The sequence below is a fragment of the Cynoglossus semilaevis genome, chromosome 5, assembly GCF_000523025.1.
Source record: "Cynoglossus semilaevis isolate Cse_v1.0 chromosome 5, Cse_v1.0, whole genome shotgun sequence".
NCBI lineage: Eukaryota > Metazoa > Chordata > Actinopteri > Pleuronectiformes > Cynoglossidae > Cynoglossus > Cynoglossus semilaevis.
The window spans coordinates 3,716,420-3,741,633 of NC_024311.1; the positions used below are offsets into that span (position 1 = coordinate 3,716,420).

The 25,214-nt window shown below is 39.6% G+C and overlaps 1 protein-coding gene across 2 annotated transcripts; it reads left to right on the plus strand.

The window, feature by feature from the left end:
• The first annotated feature begins 1,400 nt into the window (after positions 1-1,400).
• On the plus strand, positions 1,401-25,199 carry acsf3 (acyl-CoA synthetase family member 3). Of its 2 annotated transcripts, XM_008309933.3 has the most exons (11): positions 1,401-1,872; positions 2,430-3,231; positions 3,415-3,570; positions 7,663-7,817; positions 9,139-9,284; positions 9,945-10,042; positions 10,586-10,710; positions 20,332-20,468; positions 20,552-20,663; positions 23,572-23,729; positions 24,755-25,199. In XM_008309933.3, the coding sequence occupies exons 2-10, from the start codon at positions 2,512-2,514 to the stop codon at positions 23,684-23,686; spliced, it is 1,764 nt and encodes a 587-aa protein (XP_008308155.1). In that variant the 5' UTR covers positions 1,401-1,872; positions 2,430-2,511; the 3' UTR covers positions 23,687-23,729; positions 24,755-25,199. The 2 variants fall into 2 exon arrangements, with proteins under 2 accessions (XP_008308155.1, XP_024911391.1); XM_025055623.1 differs by lacking the exon at positions 24,755-25,199 and having other exon boundaries at positions 23,572-23,832.
• Positions 25,200-25,214: the final 15 nt, after the last annotated feature.

Below are 25,214 nucleotides of genomic sequence, written 5' to 3' on the forward strand. Positions count from 1 at the left end.
TTCCTCAGTAAAGTTCTTTGCCAAGAAGGAAGCTGGCGCCAGCTTGCGGCCATCTTGCGCTCTGGTTGTAAAAGCCTTTCGACTGGTCTTCGCAAGCCAGCCTGCTGGCAGCAGGCCACTGCAACAGGATCTCGGGCTTTGCTCGCTACATGTATTCCCAGATTCTTGTCATAACCATAAAAGTGGTCCTTATTCACTTCTGATGCCCCCCGACACAATGGCACGAGTTCCTTAAATTCTTCATTGTGACTGGAAACTATAATTCCACAAGATGTAAATTATTCCTCACTGGCCCGAATTCGAATCCCAGTTAAACGCTTATCAAAAACATGGCCATCTTCCAGCAAACAGCCTTCGTACATCAGCGTTAGCATTTGGTCGTTTGGAGGTTAAATCCATAGGACAGGCGACACGCAATTTGCAGCAAAGAGGATTGTAGAATATCCAGTATATATAAGATTTCTCTTCATTTAAAAAATGGCTGCTTGATATCATAGCATCTCTCGTATAGCATTTTCTCCACCAATGAAACGGGTGGTCTTTGACGAAACTATCCGTGAATGTGGAGGGGAGTTCTCCCACACAAAGGCTTCAGTTTCCTCAGGAACATGCCATCTTCATTTGCAGTGCAGGGGGTGTAGAAAAGGGGGAAGTGAAAACTTTCTGAACGTGTGCCATGTCTGTACCATTCTCCTATCTGAGGCCCGCGACTGCCAGCTGGCGGCTGAATGTGCCCACTTGCACTGTGATGATGAGTCAGCCAAGATAGTTGGCACACTGTGCGAAATGATTGTTATGTTATCCCGAGCCAAATACAGCTCTGTGTGCAGCAGCTGCATGTATAATCTGCACTTGACTTTATCTGCGTATTAAATCCGTTCTTCCTAAAGCTGTGGTCCACATTTTCAATTTAAATACATCTCACAGTTCAGCCGTTTCACAAATTCTCTTCTTATTATTTTAAATAAGGGAAAAACTACCATTGAGAAAAAAATTGTACTTTTCTCATATAAAACAGAAAAAAATGTCATATGCAGTTGTCATATATATGTATCTAGACTTTTAAGTTAAAAAAAGATTGAGTTTTGTTAGCAATAAAATAATCCAAATTATTGCATATTTATAAATACAAGTGATAAAGCAAGCTAGGAGGAGGAGGAGCATAAGTATAATAATTAAAGGTTATGTCAGTTTAAAACGTTGTTGACCAGTGCATATTTGTGTGTGCATTGCATTGCTTGCAAGTCATCACTAGTTATTGTACTTTCCAGTAACACTTGCTTTAATGTTAAAGGGTACAATTAAATTTAATTTGGTTTAATTTAATTTAAATGTAGTGTAACACAGCCCAAACATATAGTCCAGAATAGTGCAGAGAGGGGGGGTATGGTTTATTCTAGAATTGTTACTTTCTTATATTTTATATTTTATTCTCATCTAAAGAAAAAAATACAGTTCTGTGGAATTTTTTTTAAAACCTAAACCTATTCTATCAACTTCACCCTTAGACTTTCAGCCAGTAAGTAACAGCTCATAAGGTAAACACATTTTGTTCCATGAAGTACGAGCAAATACTTACCTGCATCATGCTGCATATATAAAGATAGACAGACAAAGGGGCCACACAAATTAACTAGTAAATAGAGTAGTAAATAATAAATTATTCTAGATTTTTCTGCTATGTGCGGTGCACCGTTTGTTGTGTATGTACCGTTGCGCGGGTAGGAACTATTACGCTGGTACTTTTTCCACGTCGGACGACCACTGCTGCTGTACCGTCCTTCACATTCAGGGCATGGATACACTGTATTTCAAATGACACACCGGCATTTGAGTTATTTCAAGAGAGTTAATTGACGAAGAAATGTGCAAGTCAGTATATTTTCATTGCTCAAGTAATTGTTAAATAACAAATGTCGTTGTTTGTATTTCGGCTCTGACTTGGTCCGTGTCGCTGTATTTTTTTTGTCTTTTAAGTTACTAAAACAACGATAACATGAACGCCAGCTGTAACTGCCTTGCAATTAAGAAACGTTTAAGTGGTTGTGGCACAGCGTTTCATTTCTGCTTCCCACTTAAAGCTGTGTAATCGATAGTCAACACTGTTGGGCACTGGATATTTACACAGACATATCTGTGACTTGTCCCGCGTAAACAAGTTACTGAAGAACCTGTAGTAATAAGTAATTCACGTCGCTTCAACATAACTTTATGCCTTTACAAAAAAGAGTTTAATCTTCATTGTAAAGGTTCATTATTTATTAGAACACCTTATGTATAACGATATGTACGTATCGTTCAGCAGTTAATTTGAATAACTTCTTTTTATGAAGCAGTAATTTGAAACAAATGTTATGAATTAAGGAATTATATGTGTGTATATATATATATATATATATACAGTTATTTTTCTCTGTCAAATTCCACAGATGTCCTAATTAGAGCAGAAGCCTAAGGCTGTAGCCATCCTTAACTTCATCTATGGAGGATATGAAGACCTAAGTCCCAAACATGTCATCAAGACTTGCTGCTACTGCATTCAACTCCCTGAAGTTGCCCGTGCGTCACTGGAAAGTCACTATTCTCAGAACTTCTTTCCCGTCAGAGCCAAGACAATTGTTATTTAGAACTGTAGTTTTACGAAAATTTCACAGAAGTACATCGGCAGCCTCACTTGTGATAAACCAGACACCAGTTTTTGCCAAAGCTCCTACGTTTGGTGATAAGATTGCCATTATAGACAGCAGTGGGAGGCACAGCTACGAGCAACTGTACTGCAGCAGCTATGATTTAGCAAGTAGAATCAGTGCAGCTCTGAACTCTGACTTCGGTGGTCTGGAAGGAAAGAGGGTCGCCTTCCTGTGTGCCAATGATGTGTCCTATACAGTGGCGCAGTGGGCAGCCTGGATGAGTGGTGGGACTGCAGTGCCGCTTTACCGGAAACATCCTGTAGCTGAATTAGAGTACATAATCTCAGATTCCCAGAGCTCACTGCTTGTAGCGGGACATCCTTATGCGGAGATCATTGAACCTTTAGCAGTGAAGCTGGGGCTGCCTTACCTGACACTACCTCCATCTTCAACCCTGAGCACTGTTAAGGAGACGGACGCTAAAGAGAGGAAGACAGCCATCACAGACTGGGCTGACAGACCTGCTATGATAATTTACACCAGTGGGACCACAGGGAGACCCAAGGGTGTTCTACATACACACAGTAGCATCCTAGCTATGGTGAGATTTCTCCTTTAAACCATGAAATAGACTGTAAACAAACCATTATTATATCTTTGAACTGTGATATTGACAGATTGTTTATATCTGCTGTTTGTTTCATAAGAACTTATGTTATCACTTAATATTATCAATTATGATATTAAAAACACCATCATTGTGTATTTTTTCCTCACCCTATAGATCCAGTGTCTAGTTTCCGAGTGGGCGTGGACTAGAGATGATGTCATTCTCCACACCTTGCCGCTCCACCACGTGCATGGGATTGTTAACAAGCTGCTATGCCCACTCTGGGTGGGCGCCACCTGCATCATGCTGCCTGAATTCCAGCCTCAGAAGGTCTGTATTGGACTTCATCTTTGTCTTTGCTTTGTTCCAATTCTTTCTAACTTTCATTAATGTCCTTGAACAAAAGAGGCAGTTTCAGAGTCTCCGCTGTTAGAGGTAGTAAGTTCTGTGCTGCACGACTGAAAAGGTGTTTTTAGCTCCCTCAAAAATCAATCCCTCTTTCTCTGTTTTCCCATCTACTTTTCGCTCTTTTCTCTGCTCTTCATCTCCTCTCTGTCTCTCGTTCACCCTCCAAACCCCCACCTGTCAAACTAAGTGTTTGGGCTTAGTGATGAATTGCCCTGTATGGCTTTGTATCTGACCAGCGCCGACTCACAGCAGGGGCTTAAGCAGCAGATCAATCGATGAGCTGACATTGAAGGATGATGGTGCTTGTTAGACTTGGAGAAGGGAGGGGAAGATGGTGCGCTGAGTGTGTATAGAAGTTCCGATCCATGTGTTTCTCTTGTGTGTCTCTGTTTTGTTTTTTTTGGAACCTCCCACAAAAAGAGAGACTGAAAAGAAAAGTTCATTTTCATTCTCAAGGTCATAGTTCTTTTTTTCCAATACCATCAGACCATGTATTGACACTAAACTAATCTCTGAAAATTAGCTGTATTTCCTGGTCTATGTGTACATTTATACATACATTTAACCTTGATACTTTCTGATACTTTTTTTTCTACAAAAAGTTTCAAATAATATATTTTATATACTGTAGATCTTTAGAGCTGTATACCTTAAGCAACGTTGCTAACTTTGATGATTTTGGCTAACATTTTCTTCTTCCTGTGAGCTGATCATGTCCCTTCCTTAGCGCTTACATCTCATCTTAGTGTTTTAACTCTTCCTGGCATTCTTAAGATATATTGCTGCCCCCTACTGGTACTATCAATCTACTCGTAAACATGTCCATGCAAAAATGCCATTACCACAAGCAAAAAAAAAGATGATTATACACCCAGACCCTATTACTGTACCTTGTGGTATCGTAAAATATTTTCCAACTTACATCACCTGAACTCGTATTTAATTTTCAAAGATAAACCTGTGACCAAACCAGATTCTCTCCCGTCTCTCCCACTGATCAAGCTGAAATCTAGTAAATGAGATTTAACCAAGTAGTGCAAAGTAAGTTTAAATATTTTATCAATAGCTCATCAAATCACACTTTAATGTAATGTAATATAATGAGATGTGCCTCTCACAATCGTGTCTACTCACCCCGACAGTTTCACAGTGATTAGTATTCAGCAGTAATTTCTGACCTCATGTAACAAACCACAAAACTCCTCCTCAACCACAGAAAAAAGGCTTTTATTCTGCTCTTGCAGAAGTTACAGTACATCGAAGGATGAATCGATAGCCTGTCTCTTCCCTTCTCGAACATCTCTGAAGAGGAGTCCAGGCAGCAGGGGCCGACATTGATTTTTTTTGTTGCTGATTTCGATGTGAGATAGTGGCCGAAATTTACTCTCCAGGACTTGTGAATCTTTAAATTTCAACTGAACCGTACAGGAATGCACACTGCTGCTGGAGTCCCATGATACCAATGAGATTTGTTTGTTTAAATAGCTATTGACTATTTTACCCAGTATTATCATATCATAAATATTCTCTTTATAACAACTTATATTTTGCCAGACATTCGGTTTTGTATTGAAACAAAGCGGTAAAGCATGAACCCTTGTGTTTTAGCAGGTGAGTGTTTTTATTAAGTGGACTGATTGATGAAGGTGCTGCTATCAGCCTCTTCTATTATTCAGAGTAAAAACTGTTATCTCTTAGGTAATATTTCATGCACTAATGGTAAAGGTTCCACACAACTCCAGACCCTGAAGCATTAGACAGTGTTCTGGCTCCAGTGGTGTCAATTTAATTCTATAAAGCAGGCTGTCGTTCTTTCACTGCTTTTACTCCAAAGAACTGTCTGCTTCAGCAACTAGGGAATGTATTCCTATGGAATTGTGCCACGGTGGTGCCCATATTTCCTCACCTTACCTTATATGCCAGCTGCAGGATAGACTTAGCATTTATTCTGTGAATTAACCTAGCACCCATGAAACTGCCATGAGGATGTCCTGGAGCTGTTATGACCACAGGGGCTTCATTTCTGGGTTTTAGTGCTTGTCATTAGAAGGGAACGAACTAGTTGAAAATATTCATATAGAATTAACTTTTGGATGTTCGTGCTTGGATATAGGATTTAAAAAGTTCATGTAACAATGGCCCAATTAAATTACTTTTTCAATATTTTCCCATTTAAAGTATTTTCATGTTGCTTCACCTGATGATGTTATTTTGTATATATATATATATATATATATATCAGTTTGTTTTTTTTTTTAATCCTACAAATGTTCATATGTTCATAAACAAATTCACATGAACGCATGGGTGGGAACAGAAGAGAGATTCCTTAGAAAACAAAAAGTACAGTCTCTAACATTAAAACTGAGCAGCTCATACCTGTGGTTACATCCATCATTTAGGATGCTGACCATCAGCACTCCCTGTCCTCTAGGTGGAGGCCAGCTCTTTGTCAAACATAAATATCCTTCCAATCCACTCCGGGGTGGATGAGCCGGGAGCGCTCCACTGCACTTGACAGACAGCCGCCGGGGGCACACAGTTAATCATCCTTATCTCTTTGCCTATGAGTTCTGTTCTGTATAAGTAGAGGTGAACTGTCAGTGTGAGGGAAGATTTTATAGCAACTTGTTATTATAACCTGATATAAATTGTTTCCAATTAGTTCATTTGCTTGTCAGACAGGCGGTAAAAACTAAAGCCTGTAGAACAAAGAAGACAGTTTTAGCCAACAAGAGGTTTCTTATATGTTTACTCCTGAGGCCATGTCTAGTAGATGAGCAGTGTGTTTGTTAATACAACACAGATTGAGGGCTGAAGGCACATTTGGAAGCAGTTTCTAACTTTGGCTTATGTGCACGGAAGTTTTTTTACATTTTACAATTCCATTATCTGGCACAGAATTCTCTGCTACAGTGCTGAGAAACATATTTTATATTATTGATTACTTGATCTTTTTATTCAAAAGGATCGCTGTTTTCCCTGCCAGTTGAAAAACAACCAGGAGTGTCATTTATACAAACGTTTAGTTTGAGCTCATGTTTTTCTTCCCTGTCCTATACACTATTGTAAGTAATACAATATTTCTAGTGCACCAAACTTTTTTAGGAAATTGTGTTTGTGTCAGAAGTGGAAATGAAGCGGGTAACAAACATTCAGAAAAAAAAAAATTAGACGATTCTGTGTGAGCTGCTCATAATTATAAAGACTACATCTCTGTGTGTTGGTGAGAAAGAGACGGCGACTCCAGGGTCAGCCAAGCAGGAAATTATGAAATGGAGAAAGGAGGTTAGTGAGTGTGAGATAGAAAGTGTAGGGGGGGAAAGGAAGAAGGAAGGGATGGAGGGGAGACAAAGGGTCAGGTGGGAAATAAGGGAAGAAAAAGGGATGCACTTGGGATAAAAAGAGGAGATAAGGAACAAGTCGTGAAGATAAGAAGACTCAGGAGGGGGGGCATTTTTTTCCAAGGGGGAGACACACCGGAGTTAGACAAACTGTAGAAGAACGGTGTGATGTGAAGATGACTTTAGACAATATTTAATATTTTCACATGTGTAAATAAAGTTTGAGCCGTATGTAACTAAATCCAAGCCTTGTGTGTGTATGCGCGTGCTTCTGTTCGCTTGTTTCAAAATTTCAGTAATCGTCAAAAAGTGCATTTGTCAAAGCAGCTGCTCAAATTGTGTTTTTGTTTTTTCATACTGGCCCACAGCTGTCTGCTGTTTTATTTCCCCTGACCTTTACAAATCCAGACCTTTTTTCCCCAGTATTTTCTGTGTGGACAGGTTTAATATATGGCTGCCATTTACATCAAATAAAGCAAATGTCTGTCCTTTTTTTGGCTATTACATGAACTAAATGAATGAGTCCGGATGTAATATTTTATCAGCCATTTCTTACTCTACGCACACTGCTTTTGTTTGTTTTGTTTGTTTTTTTCTACCGTATTTATGTACTCCCATTTTGCACTTCTCACCAAATGTTTTTCTTCTTTATCTCCTTGCTTTGCCGCAGGTGTGGGAGATGCTCCTGAGCTCCAGGGCTCCTGTGGTTAACGTGTTCATGGCCGTGCCCACTATCTACTCTAAGCTGATCCAGTACTATGATCAGCACTTCACACAGGCTCCTGTCAAGGAATTTGTAAAAGCAGCCTGCAAAGAAAGGATCAGGTACTGAATGCAGCATCTAATGCTAACAGTTTTCTAATAGATTTAAGACCTGTATGTACATAAAAAATAGGTTGGCTGTTTGGTTCAGCTCTTTTAGACAGACACTTCCCTTTTATTTGCTATTTTCCCCAAGTATCTGTGAAATCAGTGGCTGAAACTGTTGAAGTAAAAACACCCAATAGGTTCTAGTGATGCCTGCAGGGATTTAAAACCTAGAGATGAAAAAAGTGAGAAGAGAATCAGAATCATATCACGGATGGAAATTGGAAACTATAATTTAAGGTCATTTATAGTAATGATATAATACAATAATATACTGATGGTGTTTTTACTTTTTTTAATCAAGCTTAATCTTTTTGTGTGTAGGTTTTTCCATGCTGTAGATATGAGGTAGCATCAAAGCAACAGGACAGCAGTACACCGCTGCCAAGTAATGCAGAGAAATGTGATGAGTGAGCAAAAGAAAGACAGAAAATCACTTCTCAGAGTAGATTACCAATCAGAGTTTAAACCACACTTGCAGAGTAAGAGTTTTAAAAATTCCCAGTGGTTACTGTTAGTGTTAGACAGGATCTGATTTACTGAAGGTGGATAGAATGCCTAATCTCACAAATCCCTCTGTCAGACGAGGGACAGCAAGGAGTAGGGAAGGAGCAGTGGGGAAGGGGATGATGTGAGGGAGTGAGGCTGGCCTTTAGAGAAAAGCAATGTCTCTCCAGGATTGGATCAAAACTGATTTTGTTTTAATGTCCAAATAAAAATGATTGTTTTGTTTTCTCATTTTAATTTGAATTACTTAACCAGAGGCTGTGCTCAGTGCTGTAAGAAGAATTAAATTATTCAAACAAAGGAAAAGATTTCACTCAGCAAGTCCCTAAACTCTCACAGTGAAAACCTGTGTTGTTCAAACTACAGACTATTTCAGATTACAGGGGTACTCCATGTACGTTAGAATTCCTTTCTTATGGTGCGATGTAACTCGATTTTCGCCGTTAGTCAGAAATTGCATACTGTACATGAGTACCTATGTCAATCACTTACACCATAATGAAGGGCAAAAAGTTCCCAAAAAACAACACAAACGAAAGAAAGCGAAAGTAGCACAATCCAACGTATGGCGTACAAAAGGAGAATGTAAACAAAGCCGGCTTCTGTGTATAGCACCGTGTTAAAGACATACATCGTAATGATGGAACAAGTCTTTCTTAATACATTTACAGGAGATGGTGACGTAACCACAAAACGCCAGCGGTTAAGGACGTTGTAAACCGAGGACCTGTATATTCACCTACGTCTTTTCGCTCTCTTTCTTTCTTTCCAGGTTAATGGTTTCAGGCTCAGCTGCTCTCCCTCCTTCCACCCTGCAGCAGTGGGAGGACATTACAGGACACACACTGCTCGAACGTTATGGCATGACTGAGATCGGCATGGCTCTGTCCAATCCTCTGAAAGGCCAACGTATCCCCGGTACACAAATTCAAATGAACACAAACACAAGAATGTAAACAGAAATAGTAAATCTGTGTTTCAATGTTTTCAAACTAAAACTACTGTGTCGTAATTACATCATACATACAGTATATATACACATTTGTGAAAAAGCTGAAACAAACTTTTGTTTTTGGTAGTTTAATTGACTAATTTACTGTAGTCAGTGAAATGTAGAACATGTAAGAATGCCTTAAAACTTCCTGAAACTTGGACAGGAGTAAAGTTTCTCTTAAAGGAATGCTCTTGATGCTTTTCCAGTCAGTTTGTTTTCAATGTCAGACTGAGAGGATGAGACAGGTGATAGACTTTGTCAGTCAGGACTGCAGAGTTGGATCAATATAAGGTGAAAGACTGACTCTCTAATTAGGGCCTGAGCTGCTCTTCATTACCAGACCATTGGTCTGGTAAATGATGTAGTAGACTTTAAGGTCCTTCTGAAAAAAAAACAACCTGATTTTGTTCTTTGCACAAGGTCTATGACTAACAGACACACTACCACACAAACACACACTTAGTTTTACACAAAACAGCCTTGTATGACTGTAATTTATCAATTATTCACGTGTGGTTTAAAAAAGAAAATGCACATATTTCTTCCGGACTGACTTCGTTGTCTTCTGATTGATTTGTTGACAGGAGCCGTGGGGTCGCCACTGCCTGAGGTGGAAGTTCAGATTGTCATGAGTAATTCAACCAACACTACCATTGTGGAGGGCAATCACAGCTGGACCTGGGTAACCCATAAATACATTCCTTATGAACCAACCTATTCACAGGAAGTGGTTAGCAGGCAACAAAGTAAAGACTCGGTTATTTTTTGTCTTTGTTTGAAATGTAATTTTAGGTTTTTTGTCTGTTTGCAGATGAGACTTATTATCTCACTAACTAATGATAAGTCCCAGTTTTGTCTCCACCTTCCACCCTCCTTTAGAATGGCATCTGATTTGAACACTGCCGAACACAGTGCAGACTACTATATAGTGAAGTCACTGAATGTGACTGTTTTAAATCCCACAGATGGGATTTGATGGGAGTTCCTAAGATTAAACATAGACAATGACGCATTTTTAAAATTAATTTGTGATGAAAAAAACAAACTCGTTTTTCAGATCAATAGCCATGGGATGTTAAATGATGCTAATGATAAATTATACACCAACTTTGTTGTGGTCTGTGTCATAATATTTGGTTTCATATTAAATGATGAACACTGGTTTTAAATGATGTTTTGAAGCTATGTTGACTTCATTTACAACAGTTTGCACCATTTTTCACAGGTCCACCCAGGTCTAGAGGGGAAGGAGGGTGAGCTCCTGGTCCGTGGCCCATCTGTCTTCAAAGAGTACTGGAACAAACCTGAGGAGACTAAAGAGGCCTTTACACAGTTTGGCTGGTTTAAAACTGAAACAAACTTTTGCTTTTCTTCTTCTTCTTATTTTTCACACACACCTCAGCACTCTTCACAAGAGCAGACTTTTACACACATTGGCCTCAAGGCAATACATTTTCCACTAATCGCATCTGCATTAGTAGAACTCTGAATAAAAGTGAAAGATAAATGATAAAAGATTTTTTTTAGAAACTCTGAATAAAAGTGAAAGATAAATGAGAAATGAAGATTTTTTTATAGAAAAAAAAAACCCACTGGAATACGAGGCCATGTTGTACAAGAACGTTCATGTGTACTTGTTCATGTGTTTAGGCAGTAACAAAAACACCACCTGTTTTTTGGTTGACTAAGAAAAAACTAGAGCCTTGACAGGAAAAACAATGTGTCAAAGTGAGTTGCACTAAAAAATAGTCATGTTTTTCCTGCATGTGTGAAGAAGGAACTTTTACACTAGAACAAATCAAGCTGCTGAAGGAAAAACATTTCTAATTGTGCATTAAACCAAAAAATAAATGTAAAAGAGTCAGTTGAGTTGTGTTAGAATCTTACACAGAGTTGATGGAAAAATCTCCATTAGTAAAAGCTACGAAAGCCCTGTCAACGTGATGACGTCATTAACCGACCTTATGATCAGATTGATTAACATGAAGAAATAGTAAAATAAATAAATATTGACTGAAGTCTGAGATTTGATGGCATCTTAGAAACAAGATGTCCGCAAAGTAACAGTACGTTCCAATGGAATTGGGATCTCGTCATCGTTGAGTTTTAGGGATTGCATGAAAAAACGTCAGTGATCGAGTCAGAAAAAAAAAAAACGTTGGATTTAAGCACTCTCCCTGTTGAGTTACTACAAAATCTGCAGCAAACCTAAAATAATGTGAAAATGTGTTTTTGTGAGACTAAAAATGTGGTTTTTTGGTTATGTCTAAGTTGGTTTAAGGGCGGCTTGAATTGTAATGTGGGACTGAAAGATAATGTTTCAAGATGTGGTGGGAAACGCCTTGGAACAAGGTAGGAATAGATGGTAAATATTGCCGGTAATGAATGGTGAAAAAAAAAATTCAGTAAGGCACTCAAGGTTGAAGTAGAGGGAGGCAGTGAGGGAGGGAGCAGGGCAGAGAGTGTTTAATTGGCTTTGCAGGCTGGAAGGACAGAGATCCAGAGCACAGCATGCTACTGTCACACTCCATTACAGCCACTGGCCACATAATGAGTGCCGGTGCAATCAGCTCCCCACAGACCAGCACCTCCAGCAACACCCGCACAGTCACACCAAGTTGCACACAGTCAGATTGTAGACTTCTCTATAAGAACCTATCAAACATGTCCCCACCTCTCCTGCTGTACCTGTCTGTTTCTCTGGGTGGTCACTTCATTAACTATCTTGTTAAAACCTCCTTAGCACATTAGCAACAAAAACATGTAATCCTACTGAAGAGATTGGTATTACAATACGCATTAATGATATTGCTAAATGAAATATACAAGGGTGAAGGGATTTCTTCATTATTAATACACGACTGTTTGTTTTGTCAATGGGCTTCAGCAAACACATCATGAAACTGTTAACAGCTAATTATACTTATTTTAGTACTTTTACAGCTACCAAAGTGACAATAGAAACTGAATTTTACAGAAAACAAGTTCAAGTCACTGTGATTCAACACAGTCCTCTTGGGGGTTCATTTAAAGTTGAGACTTTAATTAAAACAAACTTCTGTCATCGGGTTATGCCATTTCCTTGAGACCAACTAAATTCAAGACACATACCGTCTCCGATTCCCACGCCAGCTTGACTTGCACTTCACCCACTCCTGAGCTTTCTTGCTGCCTCATCCTCTCTTCACACCTGCTGCTTTGTTCCAACGTTCACCTTTATCTTCAACACTGTTTCTGGTTCACACCCCGTCACGTACCTGCAACCTCCCGGCTGATCTTTTAGCACCTACCCTTCCCTCTGAGCTTTTTGTATCAGTCGTGTCACATCCTGACAAAGTTTTCAGCTCTGTATGAAACTTAACCCGATTTCATGTCAAACCAACGGAGTATTTATTTATTATTGTTAGGGTCGGTTATACGCTAGGTCACGATGTAAACAAGTTAGAAGGTTTTACCCCTTGTATTTAAGAATATAAGATTTGTAAGATTAAAAAAAAATGTACCTTATTTTCCAGACTATAGTACACATCTGAATATAAGCCGCACCCACTAAGTTTAAAAAAAAAAAAAAACTATAAATTTACATATTTAAGCCGCACCAGACTATAAGCCGCCGATATCCAGGTTGGGAAATGAGATATTTACCGGTTCAGGCCACCTGCTTTTATGTCCTCTGAAAGCCTTTGTCATCTTTTGGCATTGAATGAGTTCTTCCCGCTGCCGTCCCCAACGTCTCACCTTGGATTCATTAACGCCAAGCTTACGTGCAGCAGCCCTATTTTCTTCCTGGCTAGCCAGATCGATGGCCCTCAACTTAAAAGCTGCGTCATACGAACTTCTTTGTGTGCTTTCCATGATGAGCGGGTGAAAATAATAATAGTAATAATAATAAAAACTAGTGGAGACTAGTGGCTGTCTCGTTTTTGCACTTCCTGCTAGAACGCCCCCTGGTGGCTGAAGAAAAAATCCATAGAAAAGCTGCATCTTTGTATAAGCCTCATGGCTCAAAGCATTAAAAAAAAAAAAAAGTAGTGGCCTATAGTCCGGAAAATACGGTATATAAATATCTATTCAGAAATAAATAATAAAAGGCTTCAACACAGTCAGCTGCTTAAGGCATATTGTTGTTCTTCTGCCCTGACCTCAGAACAACAACATTTGGCTGCAGCATAACAGCATCTCAGTTTATCGGGGGGAGAAAAAGTGTCTTGCGTTAGTGCGGTCTGACAGAATTAACCCAGGGCTAAAATACATATCACACTGACCTCTGACCTCAGAGACAAGGGCTCAGAATTGTTAGCACTCCTGTTTTTCATCATTCCACTTTTCATAATGGTCCACGAAGACGTGATTAAATGAGTCAAAAGTCAGTGTATTATAGTTGGTTAAGCCATAACACTGACATATTCAAAATAAATATCTCTTATTTAAAAAAAAAAAAAAGGAAAATACATACCTAAATAAATTAAAATGCCACTTTGGGGTGAACATACATACTACTAAATAAAACCAACAAACAAAATGATAAAACAAAAAGCCTGAAAGGACAAACAAATACATCAGGAGGGCTGTAAAATCAACCTTTCCTTTTAAATATAGACACAGAGGGACAAAGGTGAATCTAGGATCTTAGGAATTTAAGTCAGTTCCCTACAGCTGGCAAATCATTAAAAATCATACTTCAAAACAGAAGTAAAAATGTACAGCTCATGCGATGTATAAAACAGGTGTTATGCAGTTCAGTACTTATTTTTAAAGAAAAAAAAAAGTAAATCCCATTGTCCATTGTCCAAGTCTTAGTTGGCTACATGGATGAAATATGTAATTTTAATGATATCATTTACATTAAATTCACTACAACATTAAATGATGTTTAATAGAGCGGTTAATCAGAATCAATTAATTTAAAACGACATAAAAATGTATTTAATTTGAATGTGTAGTATTTCTGTGGGATACATTAACAGGAACAGATCTACCTTTTATATCCTGCTGCAGAGGAACTCTTCTACTGTCGGTCGCTCAAAGGTGCCTGGCTGTGTCTGATGTACATGTCAGACATACAGGCACCGCATTTAAATGACTTTTATTGGGATAGTAGGTTATGGCCCTAAGAATTCATTATCGGCTGCAGCTGTAAATTCAGATTTCAGAAATTCAAAAGTAGCTACTATGGAAAACTACATTAGTACAGTAGTTTCTGGACATTTATATTTGAGAATTAATTTCCATTCATCACACTTGTTTTCAGTAGAAAATAAACGTTGAAAACATCAAGAACTCCATTGATGGCAGGTATGTGTCAATTGGCAATGGTTAGTGAATGATTTGCTTTCAAACTAGAAACAGGCAAAATGTAAAAAAAAAAAAAACATGATGAAAATGTCACAGTGAAGGTCACTGAATGGAACCAAAATATTCTAAAGAGCTTAGAGCTAGAATCGCAAGTATTTGACAGCGTGAAAACAAGCTAAATAGAGAATCCGCTAAATATATTTGTATGTATACACAAAAGCCCAGCTCAGGTCCCATACACATGGCCAGAATGAATCAGCCGTGAAGTGAAAATCCTCATTTCTGCCACTGAGCCTTTTCTGTATTAGACAGAGACACTGTTTTAAACCAGGGGTGTCAAACATACAGCCTGCAGGCCTAAATTGGCCCACATTTGAATCTGGCCTGTTTTGTAAAATTATATTTCACTAAATATGAAGATTTAGCATCTCTCAACTGGACTCTTTTTATTATTCCCACCATCTTCAACTCTTTCTTTTTATTGTTTCCACCACACCCCACCGTCCTATGCTGCTCAACTACAATCCCCTACATCTGCTGTTTAACGTAACCAGCAAACTCTATAACATGGAAGCCGGGGATCGACAACAAAACCAATATGGCTGCTCGACCATCCAATAGGTGTCCCAGAGAAGTGGAGTGTTGTAGAAGAAAGAGTCAAGATCAATAAGTTCTCACTTGGCCAGAGGTGTCCCGTCCAATCGGAGAAGGTGTTATGTAGCCCGACTCCAATATGGGAAATCTGTTTGATCTCCCTCCTCAGTGTTCTCTTTTTCGTATCACACATCTTCCCTGAGTGTGTTCACCTTCTCTCACCTTGCAAACCTCTTTTTGTGATGCAAATTGCAGCTTCACCTTCAAATCCTGGTCTGGATTTGAGGGTGTGCTAGCGATCTGGGGCTTTAGATTGGCACGGTAGAGAGATATCGTGGTTAGTTTAAAAGAGCACCATTAGTTGTCGGGGCCTCATGTCTCCTGCTCTTCTGCCTTGAGCTTTCTGTGTTCCTACTGTGGCATTTTAGTCCCAGTGTTCTCTTGGTTGTGATGTCATAGCTCCCTGTAGGACTCTACAGAATTTTGACCATAAAACACATTTGTTGATCAGTACAGTATTAAGGCTGTGTGTCGTGACCACTTTATATCTTTGGTGCTGTGCTGTCATCTGAATGGCATTGTTTTTCCCATATGTGAACGAATCTGAGACACACATCAGTCTAGCTGAGCCTGTTATCTGCAGATGGAGAGGCAATCCCACAAGTAATATAATCAGTAACGTTAACATGGAGTAATTCACACTGCTTTAATTGCACTATATTGAACAAATTAGATCAGTCATCCGAGTGCAAAGTGCTTTATTGTGCAATATTAATTACCAAAAAAAGGAGCGGTGACAAAAGTTAAGGATGATAAATAATGTCAGAGCAGAGATGTGGCTGCTCGGCACTCTGTTATTTATCCTCATTAGCCGTTCTATCTAGACTTTGGGGGTTTAATGTTCAACATTAATATTCATATATGCTAAGTATTTACAGTCACTCCAAAAAGAGGCACGACTCCCGTTCAGACCTCTTCTTTGTTCGTGCGAGGTTCTGTCCTCAGTGATGGAGGGCACTGAGCTGTAGAGCGCGTTTCTGGGAGTAAAGGCTGTGATCAGTGATGAAAGACTTTGACTGCACTTCTCTCAGAGGAGACGCGTCTTCCCATCAAGCTCACTTTAAACAATTGAGTGCACGGTAGAACATGTGCAGGCGGTAACGTAACTGACACACGGGGTGGATAGATTGTGTCTCCCCAGAACGATAGCGCTCTCTAAAGGTGACTCAAAGCTCTGTAGATTGTGTCTCCCCAGAACGATAGCGTTCTCTAAAGGTGACTCAAAGCTCTGTTTGAAAACACATGATTAAAAAGTTAAATTACAGATATATTTATAATGCAAACTCCATTAGATGTAAGGTAAAGGCTACAAATGTTACAAATCAATCCGGAGTTGAAGTTGAAGTTGGTATATGTTTTTGTTTCACTGTTTAACACGGCTGTAGCGATAAATTTCAAATGTTAACACCACCTGAACATGAACTTTTTATTCTGCTACTGGTGGGTTTCTAAAGTCGGCCTTCTGCAGAAAGCTACATGCCCGTCGCCAGGCTTTACATCTGTCTGATTTGCGCACACGTAGACAAATATATGGCACTTCAAACAAGGTCAGACTGTAATCACATTCATCACTAACACCAACACTCTTTAACACATGCTTTTAGCCACTTCAGTGACAGCATCTTTAGTGAGGGTGGAAGTTATTGACAAGTGAACAAATGACTGCATTCTCTTCAGCACAGCTGCTTGGGTGAAAGTTTAGCTTCCTGCTTTTCTTTATTTCTTTTTCTTTTTCTTGTTTACATTTTTGCGGCAGTGGTGGCTGCAGGTGAAAGGATTGTCGCAGTGATTGGCTCTGTCGTGTGAACCATGTTGTTTTAACAGAAATATTTAACAGCTATCCAAACCAGTTACATCAAGGGCAGCCGTACTTGTAGGTTTGGCCACTCTTCCAAGACGACTCTTCAGTTCCTGACTGACAACCGGGAAGTTTTTTTTGGTATTTAACCTCAGAGAGGGTCATAAGAGCGAACAAAGAAGGTGATCAGACCCAATACCAATAAGGGTTGAGGTATGGATGGAGGCTGAGGGACTGGGAGGTTGTTAGAGCCCAAAGGGAAATTGGTATGTGACTTTTCACTGAGAGTTGTTAGAGCCCAAAGGGAAATTGGTACGTGACTTTTCACTGAGAGTTTTTTAAAATTAAAACCCAATATATATATAGTGGAAAATTGTACAGGAAAATAATATTTTAGTCAAAGAAAAACTCTGGGAATTAATTGAAAGTGTGAGAAGCATAATAATCGTTTTTTATTCAACCAAAATATATATGTGATATATGTTTTGCCTAGTTTTTCTATCTGATTTTTTAAAGCTTTTTATCCCCATTTTTTATGAGTTATTTTTCATGAGGCAATTAGTTTGATGTACTGGGAGCCGCGACACTAATCCAAATATTAAACCCCAAAAAAGCAAATACTTTTTTTCTTATTTTGCATTTTATTTAATCTTTTATTGTTTTTTATGTATACATTTTTTTGTAAATTTAATGCTATTTTTGTACTTTGTTAGAGAAACGATCCTGCCCTTTGTCCTCATGTTCAGTCTAGATCTGTTTTTATTTTTTTTTTATTTTTCACAGTGCGTGCCTTCACTTTCTTTAATGTGTCAGAATGAGATGAAAGCACAGCGCAATTAGGCTTCTTATCGTTTTAATTAAGAAAGCCATTCGGCCGTATCTGGCTCCAAAGCCATAACACATAATGGCAGACAGTCTCTGATGCCTGAAGTGCTGTGTATGTGTGTGTCTGTGTGTGTGAAGTGCGCATGCATACAGTACGTGTGTGTGTGTGTGCTTGTGTCCTAGTAACACAGTTCCAAACATTATCTCTCCCCTCTTCCTTTCTTTTATCAGTCCATGTTCTCCAATCACTATTCCCACTTGTGCTCCTCTCTAAACATCCCAGCCACTCTCTTGTTATTTCCTTCTTCTGAAACAGGCAAGGTCAAAATCTTGTGTAAGTACCGCAAACTCTTCTCAAGTATGTGTTTAATTCAACAATTTTGTTAAGAAAAAAAAAGTTTCTGTTCTCCTTCCCTGGTCCTTAACATTTATGGGTGTTTAGAACTTGAAAACACATGTTTTTAGTTCAGAAAAAATTTGGGTTGTCTGCCAATAATGACCCTGGACCAAGGAATTAGAGAAATACATGAATTTGTTTTACAGCTGATTTTATTTGTGATTAATCCAAATCATGGAATTATTAAGATGAAATTATTCTATTTCTATTCTAGAACTCAAAATCTACCATTATAGAATTGTCGGATTTGCCTTCGACTGCGCCAGTTTGTTTTGCAGTGGAGGTACTTTTGTCTCCTCTTCCAGGAAGGGAAGTGAACTACCCCATTAGTGGTGTTAAACCCAGCAAAGCTCTTCAACCTCCCCTTCACTTGCTCTCTCTCTCCCTCTCCCCCTCTCTCTCTGTCTGCCCCTCTCCCCCTTCTTCCTCACTGTCATTTTCCCCTCTCCTCCTCTCTCACCCCAGCCTATCAGTGTGGAGCAGTGGTCTGTGAAGAAATTCCCAATATCTAAATTTACACACTGTATCAATCTTGTTTAATAGACTGGAAAGCTTATAGCCGCTGTGGCAAGCCAGCAGAGAGGGCAGCGGTGATAAATTGTCGGTGTGCAGGCGACAGCCGCCCGTGATGTATAATGAAATATTTATGATTTATCCCAGCTAATAAACTGAAATGAAGTGCGTGATGTATGGGAACAGATGGGCCCACTATTGATGCTGAGGCAGAGAGGCAAGGAGGGAAGGAAGGAGGGGCGGGGGGCGGAGAGAGGGATGTGGGGGGGAACAAGAACCTGGAGATGTGATGAGGAGATGCCCCAGACATGGTGAAGAAAAAAAAAAGGGAAGCCAAGAATAGAAAATCTAAAACACACACACACACAAACGTGCAGGGTGGCACTGTGAGGCTAAAGTAGGGGGGAACACAAAAGTTGACATCAGTGTGTACAGAGTTAGAGATGAGATTAAAATTAAATGATGACGTAAAGAACAGATGGAAGATGGCAGTAAAAAACGCACCCATCTCTAAATGTAATCCCTCTCTGCTCACACCTCTGCCTCTGGATCCCAGGTGAAGACAGAGCAGTTGTTGGCTCTCATTGATTTCATCCTTCAGACGCTCTCCAGCTTCATGGACTAGTTGTAAACGGAGCTGTTTGTCGGATTTAGAAATTATGGGGATTTGAATTGCTCAAGGGTAAATGTGTCTCCCAACTTTAAAAAATATATACTGTATATGAAGGGAAGAAAAAATACAGACGGGGGGCAGTGATGTATATACCTTCAGTGACATCAGTGATTACATTTAGTTTTGTGTCTAACCCACAGCCTTGGTCCTTGACTGGGTCTTTAGCTCCACACACACCAATCTCACACCTTCTCACACACCTCACCCTGCTGCTCGGTCCCAGCTGTGGACGCAGCTCCTGTAATAATCTGAAAAGGACGCGTTTCTTTTTGCCTTCCTTTTTTCTCTCACAACTCCCTTCTCCCTCTGTCCATTTTTTATCCCCCTGTTTCTCCCGACTCATCCACACTGACCCATTTCCTGGGCATGTCATCGACCAGGCCCAGCTGAGTCCCTCATCCCATCCCTTCCTCCCCCACACCTGTCCCCCAGACACCTGTGAGTGTGTGCGTGTATCTGTGCTGGATGTGGATGTGAGGGAACCTCATCCATCCTCTGCTCTCTGACTTTCCCTCTCACTCACACAGTCGAAGAAGCTAGTCTGCGTGACAAACGAAGATTGTCGTAGCACTGTCGTTTTGCCTTTTAATCAATGCTTCTTTGAGGAAACCTGTTTAGAAATAGCTGTTATAGAACAAATTGAATTATCAAATCATAATGGAGAATGAGTTACAATCAAGTTGGCAGGGTTTCGGTTTAGGATTGCACACATACCAATAATGAAAAGTTTACCAAAGCTGCCGTCATCCTGCGACTAGTCGTCATCAAGAGCTAAATTTTTACCCTCATCACTCAAATTTGACTCATTTGTGTTGTAGGAGACACAGCGGTCTACAAAAACGGCGTTTACTGGATCAGGGGTCGCACCAGTGTTGATATCATCAAGAGTGGAGGCTATAAGATCAGCGCACTTGAGGTGGAGCGCCACCTCCTGGGTCATCCATCTATCTCCGGTGAGCCCGCTGTACACAAAGACCGACGCCTGACACTTGACATGGAGTTACACTGAGTGCATTCTGGGTTATTTCCCTCTCAGATGTGGCTGTCGTCGGGGCCCCGGATGCTATGTGGGGTCAGAAGGTCACAGCGGTCGTGCAGTTGAAGAAGGGCCACAGTTTGAACCTGGAGGACCTGAAGGTCTGGGGCAGGTACTGTGAAAACCTATTTGTTTGTTGTTTGTTTAAACCTGTGACTTACTATGCAGGAATGTAAAAATCTGGCCAACACTGGCTTCTCAGGCTAATCTGAAATAATAACTATGTTATTTATTAGATTTATTAAACAAAATCTGGCCAACACTGGCTTCTCAGGTTAATCTGAAATAAAAAATGGGGATAATAACAATGTTATTTATTAGATTTATTAAATTGACTAGTCAATAGTATGGAATTAAGGTGGAGCCCAAATTAAATTAACTTATATTTTAGCCTTATAAACTTAATGAGTAAGTAATAAATAGACCTTGGTTTTCATTTATTTTTTTGTCAGTTTAATGTTCAATAAAATGTAAAAGTTCAATGATAGCAAATGCATCAATCAGTGACTAATTAATAGTGATTTCAATATGAATTAAAAACATTGTCATTATTGAGTTTTGCCATAATCAAGCAGCCCAAGTAATGAGGTATAATAGTGGACAAAGTGACAAAATCTTTGATCCAAAATAATTATCTTTTTCTCATTTTTTATGGTGCAGCTGTGGGTCTGGGTGTTTTGATTTTACAGCTGTGGGAAAAAATAGAATTGAAGTTTTGACCTTTTGACCTTTCCTTTCTATTTTAGCTTTTTCACAAAATGTCCAGCAGGATTAACTAAGCATTTGTCTATTGCAGTTCTGTTCAAAGGAATGTTGCCTAAAAGAATTAGATGTAGCGGAGAGGGAAAAAAAATCACTAAAAATACCACTTTTTAAAATGTAAATTGCTTTGCTAAATAGATTGGGTTTGGAGCAGGTTGTATTATTGCATTTGTGTAATGGTGTTTACAGTGGTGTTTATCACATACTGTAGTTTTAATGGACCAGCCTTTGTCCTGTTGTTGCTACATGCTTTGCAGTACACAGGAAATCCAGGTCTGGTGAAGTTTTGCAGTGGCAGACGACAGCATGGCAACCCGTAATGAACCGAGTATGTTACTGTTAGATTCAGATTTAGATTCAGCCTTGGTCTTTTTTTGTGTGTGTGAATTTTTTTGAGACTGTGCCGTTATTGGTCTGAAGGAGCCGTTAGGATAAAAGCTCTCACCACTGGACCACCTGACACCTTTACAAGTGCTCTGAGGCAGCAGCTGGACCCTAACCCATACCACCAGTGAAGACTGTGACCTGAATAACTTCCATCTAATTCATCACTCTGAATTCAGAAAAAAAAAAAAAAAAACCAGAGCACAGAAACTGCAGTTGCTGACCCTGGCCTGTAATATTGAGTCAAGGAGTCCATTCCCAGGGCATTTGTGTTTTTCAGCCTTGTGCTAAACGTAAGAAAGGCTCTTGTAGTGGTTAGAAAACACTCGTCTCGAGTGGGTGACCTCGCTGTCGTCGGAGCAAACGCGGGGAATGTGAAAGTACCACAGGACAGAGAGGGACCAATGAGAGGAGCTGAAGAAAAGAGAGGAGATTTAAGAGGTGTTAGAAGAGAACAAATAACTATTTTCCACTTTTGTTGTCCATCCTTTCATCTACAACTCTGTGGTCTATTGGAGTTTTTTTTTTTTTTAATTGTGTAGCGTTGTGTAGTGGTGGAGTACAAGAGTTATCATTGACTAGCTCCTGTCCTCCGGAGGATCCGTGTAGAGCCTGTCATGGAGGATGAAACTGTGACAAAGCCAAGTTGGAGCCGAGTTAAAAAAAAGTCACTTGAGATGTGAGCTGATAGGACAACTGATTGCTGTGTTTTCTTCATTAGCATGCTAACATGCTACAAAAATAATATATGGAGAGTTACATTGTTGCTCATTGTTGGAGCATTTGTGTCTGTGTAGTTCCTGCTCTGGGATTGTGATGACATCATTAAATTACTCAACAGATTTATTCAGTCAGATTTGTCGACGTAAAAAAAGAAATCATCCGAGCCTTAATTTGCGCAGACCAGTGCACACTTTGCCCAACCAGGGTTGTAGGGTCAACTCTGGCAACAGCAATCTGCCTCGGCTTAGAGCAGTGAGTGTGTAACACTGATGATTACTGCTAACAGCAGCCAACATCAGATTAGGGGACACAAATTATGGTACAAATGTTCATACGCACCCTCTCTCTCCCCCTCTGGCTGCTGCCAGCAGACAGTAACAGACCACAGGCCACTGCTGTGTGGAGCACATGGGTAATAAAATACACAAAGACGTAGCTGGATGCTCACTCTTCAGTGCCCTGGCTTCGGCTGTCAGACTGAATCTCTGTCAGACCGTATGCCCCCTACGCACACACACACACACACACTGAAACTCACACAAACAACAAACTGCCCCGAAGATTGCACTGGCATGAGCAAGTGTCTTTAGGTAGATGTAAGTGTTTGTATGTACGAATCCTCACACACTACACTGGAAATCTGAGTTCAAAAGGAGAATTATCTGTCACTTCACACACACACACACACACACACAAACTAGGTTAGAAGATAATAAAAAAAGCTCCAGGCGTCAAAACTTGATGTAACAACCACGTTCTCAAACTGGAAAAAAAAATAAACACAATTTAATTATCTCCGCCTTCTGTCTTTTCCTTTTGTGATTTGTTTTTTTTTTTCCTCTCTCCCTCACTCTTTTAATTTCATTTCACAGTGATTATAATGTATATTGTTTAGTACAAAGGGAGTGGTGTGTGTCTGGAAGGCACAGAGAGGAGGCGCACAGAGCATCAAGGACACTTCTCTCCTTGTCTGCCACAAGGCTACTTTTTCTTGCTTTTGTTTTTTTTTTTTTCCATCTTTTTGTTTCTGTGTTCACGCGTGGCCCGTGCACGTCGTACAGAATCTTTACTGCGTTTCCCGTCACTTGTTTATCTTGTAGTTTTTGCAATAAACAGCCGTCAGTTTTATTAATGCTACTGTTTCGTTGCAGGGTCCACATGGCCACATACACCATCCCCACAGGCCTGGTGGTGGTGAGTGAAATGCCAAGGAATCAGATGGGCAAGGTCAACAAGAAGGACCTGCTGCGGCAGTTCTTCCTGTGATGGTTCGACACAACTGCATTGTGGTGGAAACGTGGCCATCAATGTAAAATATTATTACTATTGTTGACAGACAAATGTGGGCTTGTTAAGAAAATATATAAATTATTATGGTTGAAAATAGCCTGTATAAATCAGGGTACTCTGAATACTGTTTTTTTGTTTTGTTTTTTACAAATCGTTTTTCATCGATTTGCAATTCGATTCGCATTTGTATCGTTACGTGATATCGGCGATTCAACTAGAGGGCATTGTTTTAGGTGTCTCAGCTCTGTGCTTTGTTTTAGGATGATATGCAGTGTGTGTGTGTGTGTGTGTGTGTATGCGACGCAAGCAGTTTTATTTTCTTGTCGTTAACGAATAATGAGTATATTTCTATCCAAAAGAAAACTTTTTTTTTAATAAAATGGGAGATAAAATAAGACTTGACTGCACTTTACATAGTATTTCAGAAGTTAAAACACAATGTAAAAAATGTTCTGTACTTTAGAGAAATATTTGATATTTATGATGTAGTTCCTGTGCAGTCAGATGGGCAGATGGGATGAAAGAGCTTTTTAGAAACATTACAAAAAAAAGTCTGTGAACTGACACCGTTGTCACATTCGACAACATATCATCTTGACTCACACTGGGCTTTAGAAAGTCGTGTGTGTCTGTCGAGTCTTTTTGTCGGGACATTCCTAGATTTTCAGAAGGGCACGTGCCAGACTTTATTGGGAATTAGACTGGACTCAGTATTTTAGACCGCAGAAATGGCAGAAGATATTTAACATTTGGTATTCTTAGCTTCTAAAGCTCAAATATTGTATTTTTAAAGAGAGGATGTGAGATCAGGTGTAAAGCCTCTCTCTCTCCAAACTGTTTTTTTTTAATAACTTTGAGGTTCAATTGTTTTGGTTCTGCAGATGACAAGCAGGAGGTCACCTTGTAACGACGACCTTGTGTTTGTCATTAGGGACAGTAGGATCAACTGCAGAGGTCGAAATGCTCTGAAAACACAGACCAAAGCTGATGTGTGTTCATTTACCACACTCACTTTTATTATTTCTCTTTTTTCTACTTTACCAGAATGTTTTCCCGATAAAGTAGAAGTCGACCTTCTTCGAAGCTTTCACTTCAACCCGGCGTACATGTACTTGTAACTGAGTACTGTCTGTTCTGCAGAGCTAAGGTGAAATGGTTTCTGCCTCCTCTCGGACTCATTTGTTTCCCCACGTTAACTCTGTGTAAATGAATCTTCTGTTTGTCCGTTTAAGGTGAAATAACAAGTCTGGTCTTCTTTGATTCATGACCACGAGCCTCGTATCACCGAATGTTTAAGGATGAGCTCCGAACGAATCCTTTAACTCAGCAGGTACTCTGGGTAAAAAGAGACAACGGGGCTTTTAATTGGTGTAAACTTTTATTTACGTAAAATGTGCTGATATCGGGAGATTGAATGTTGATTGATGTGACTCCTCAACTGTGGTTATTCATCTAGTAACATAAAAAACATTTATTGAAAGGAACTCATACTGCGATCAGCAGG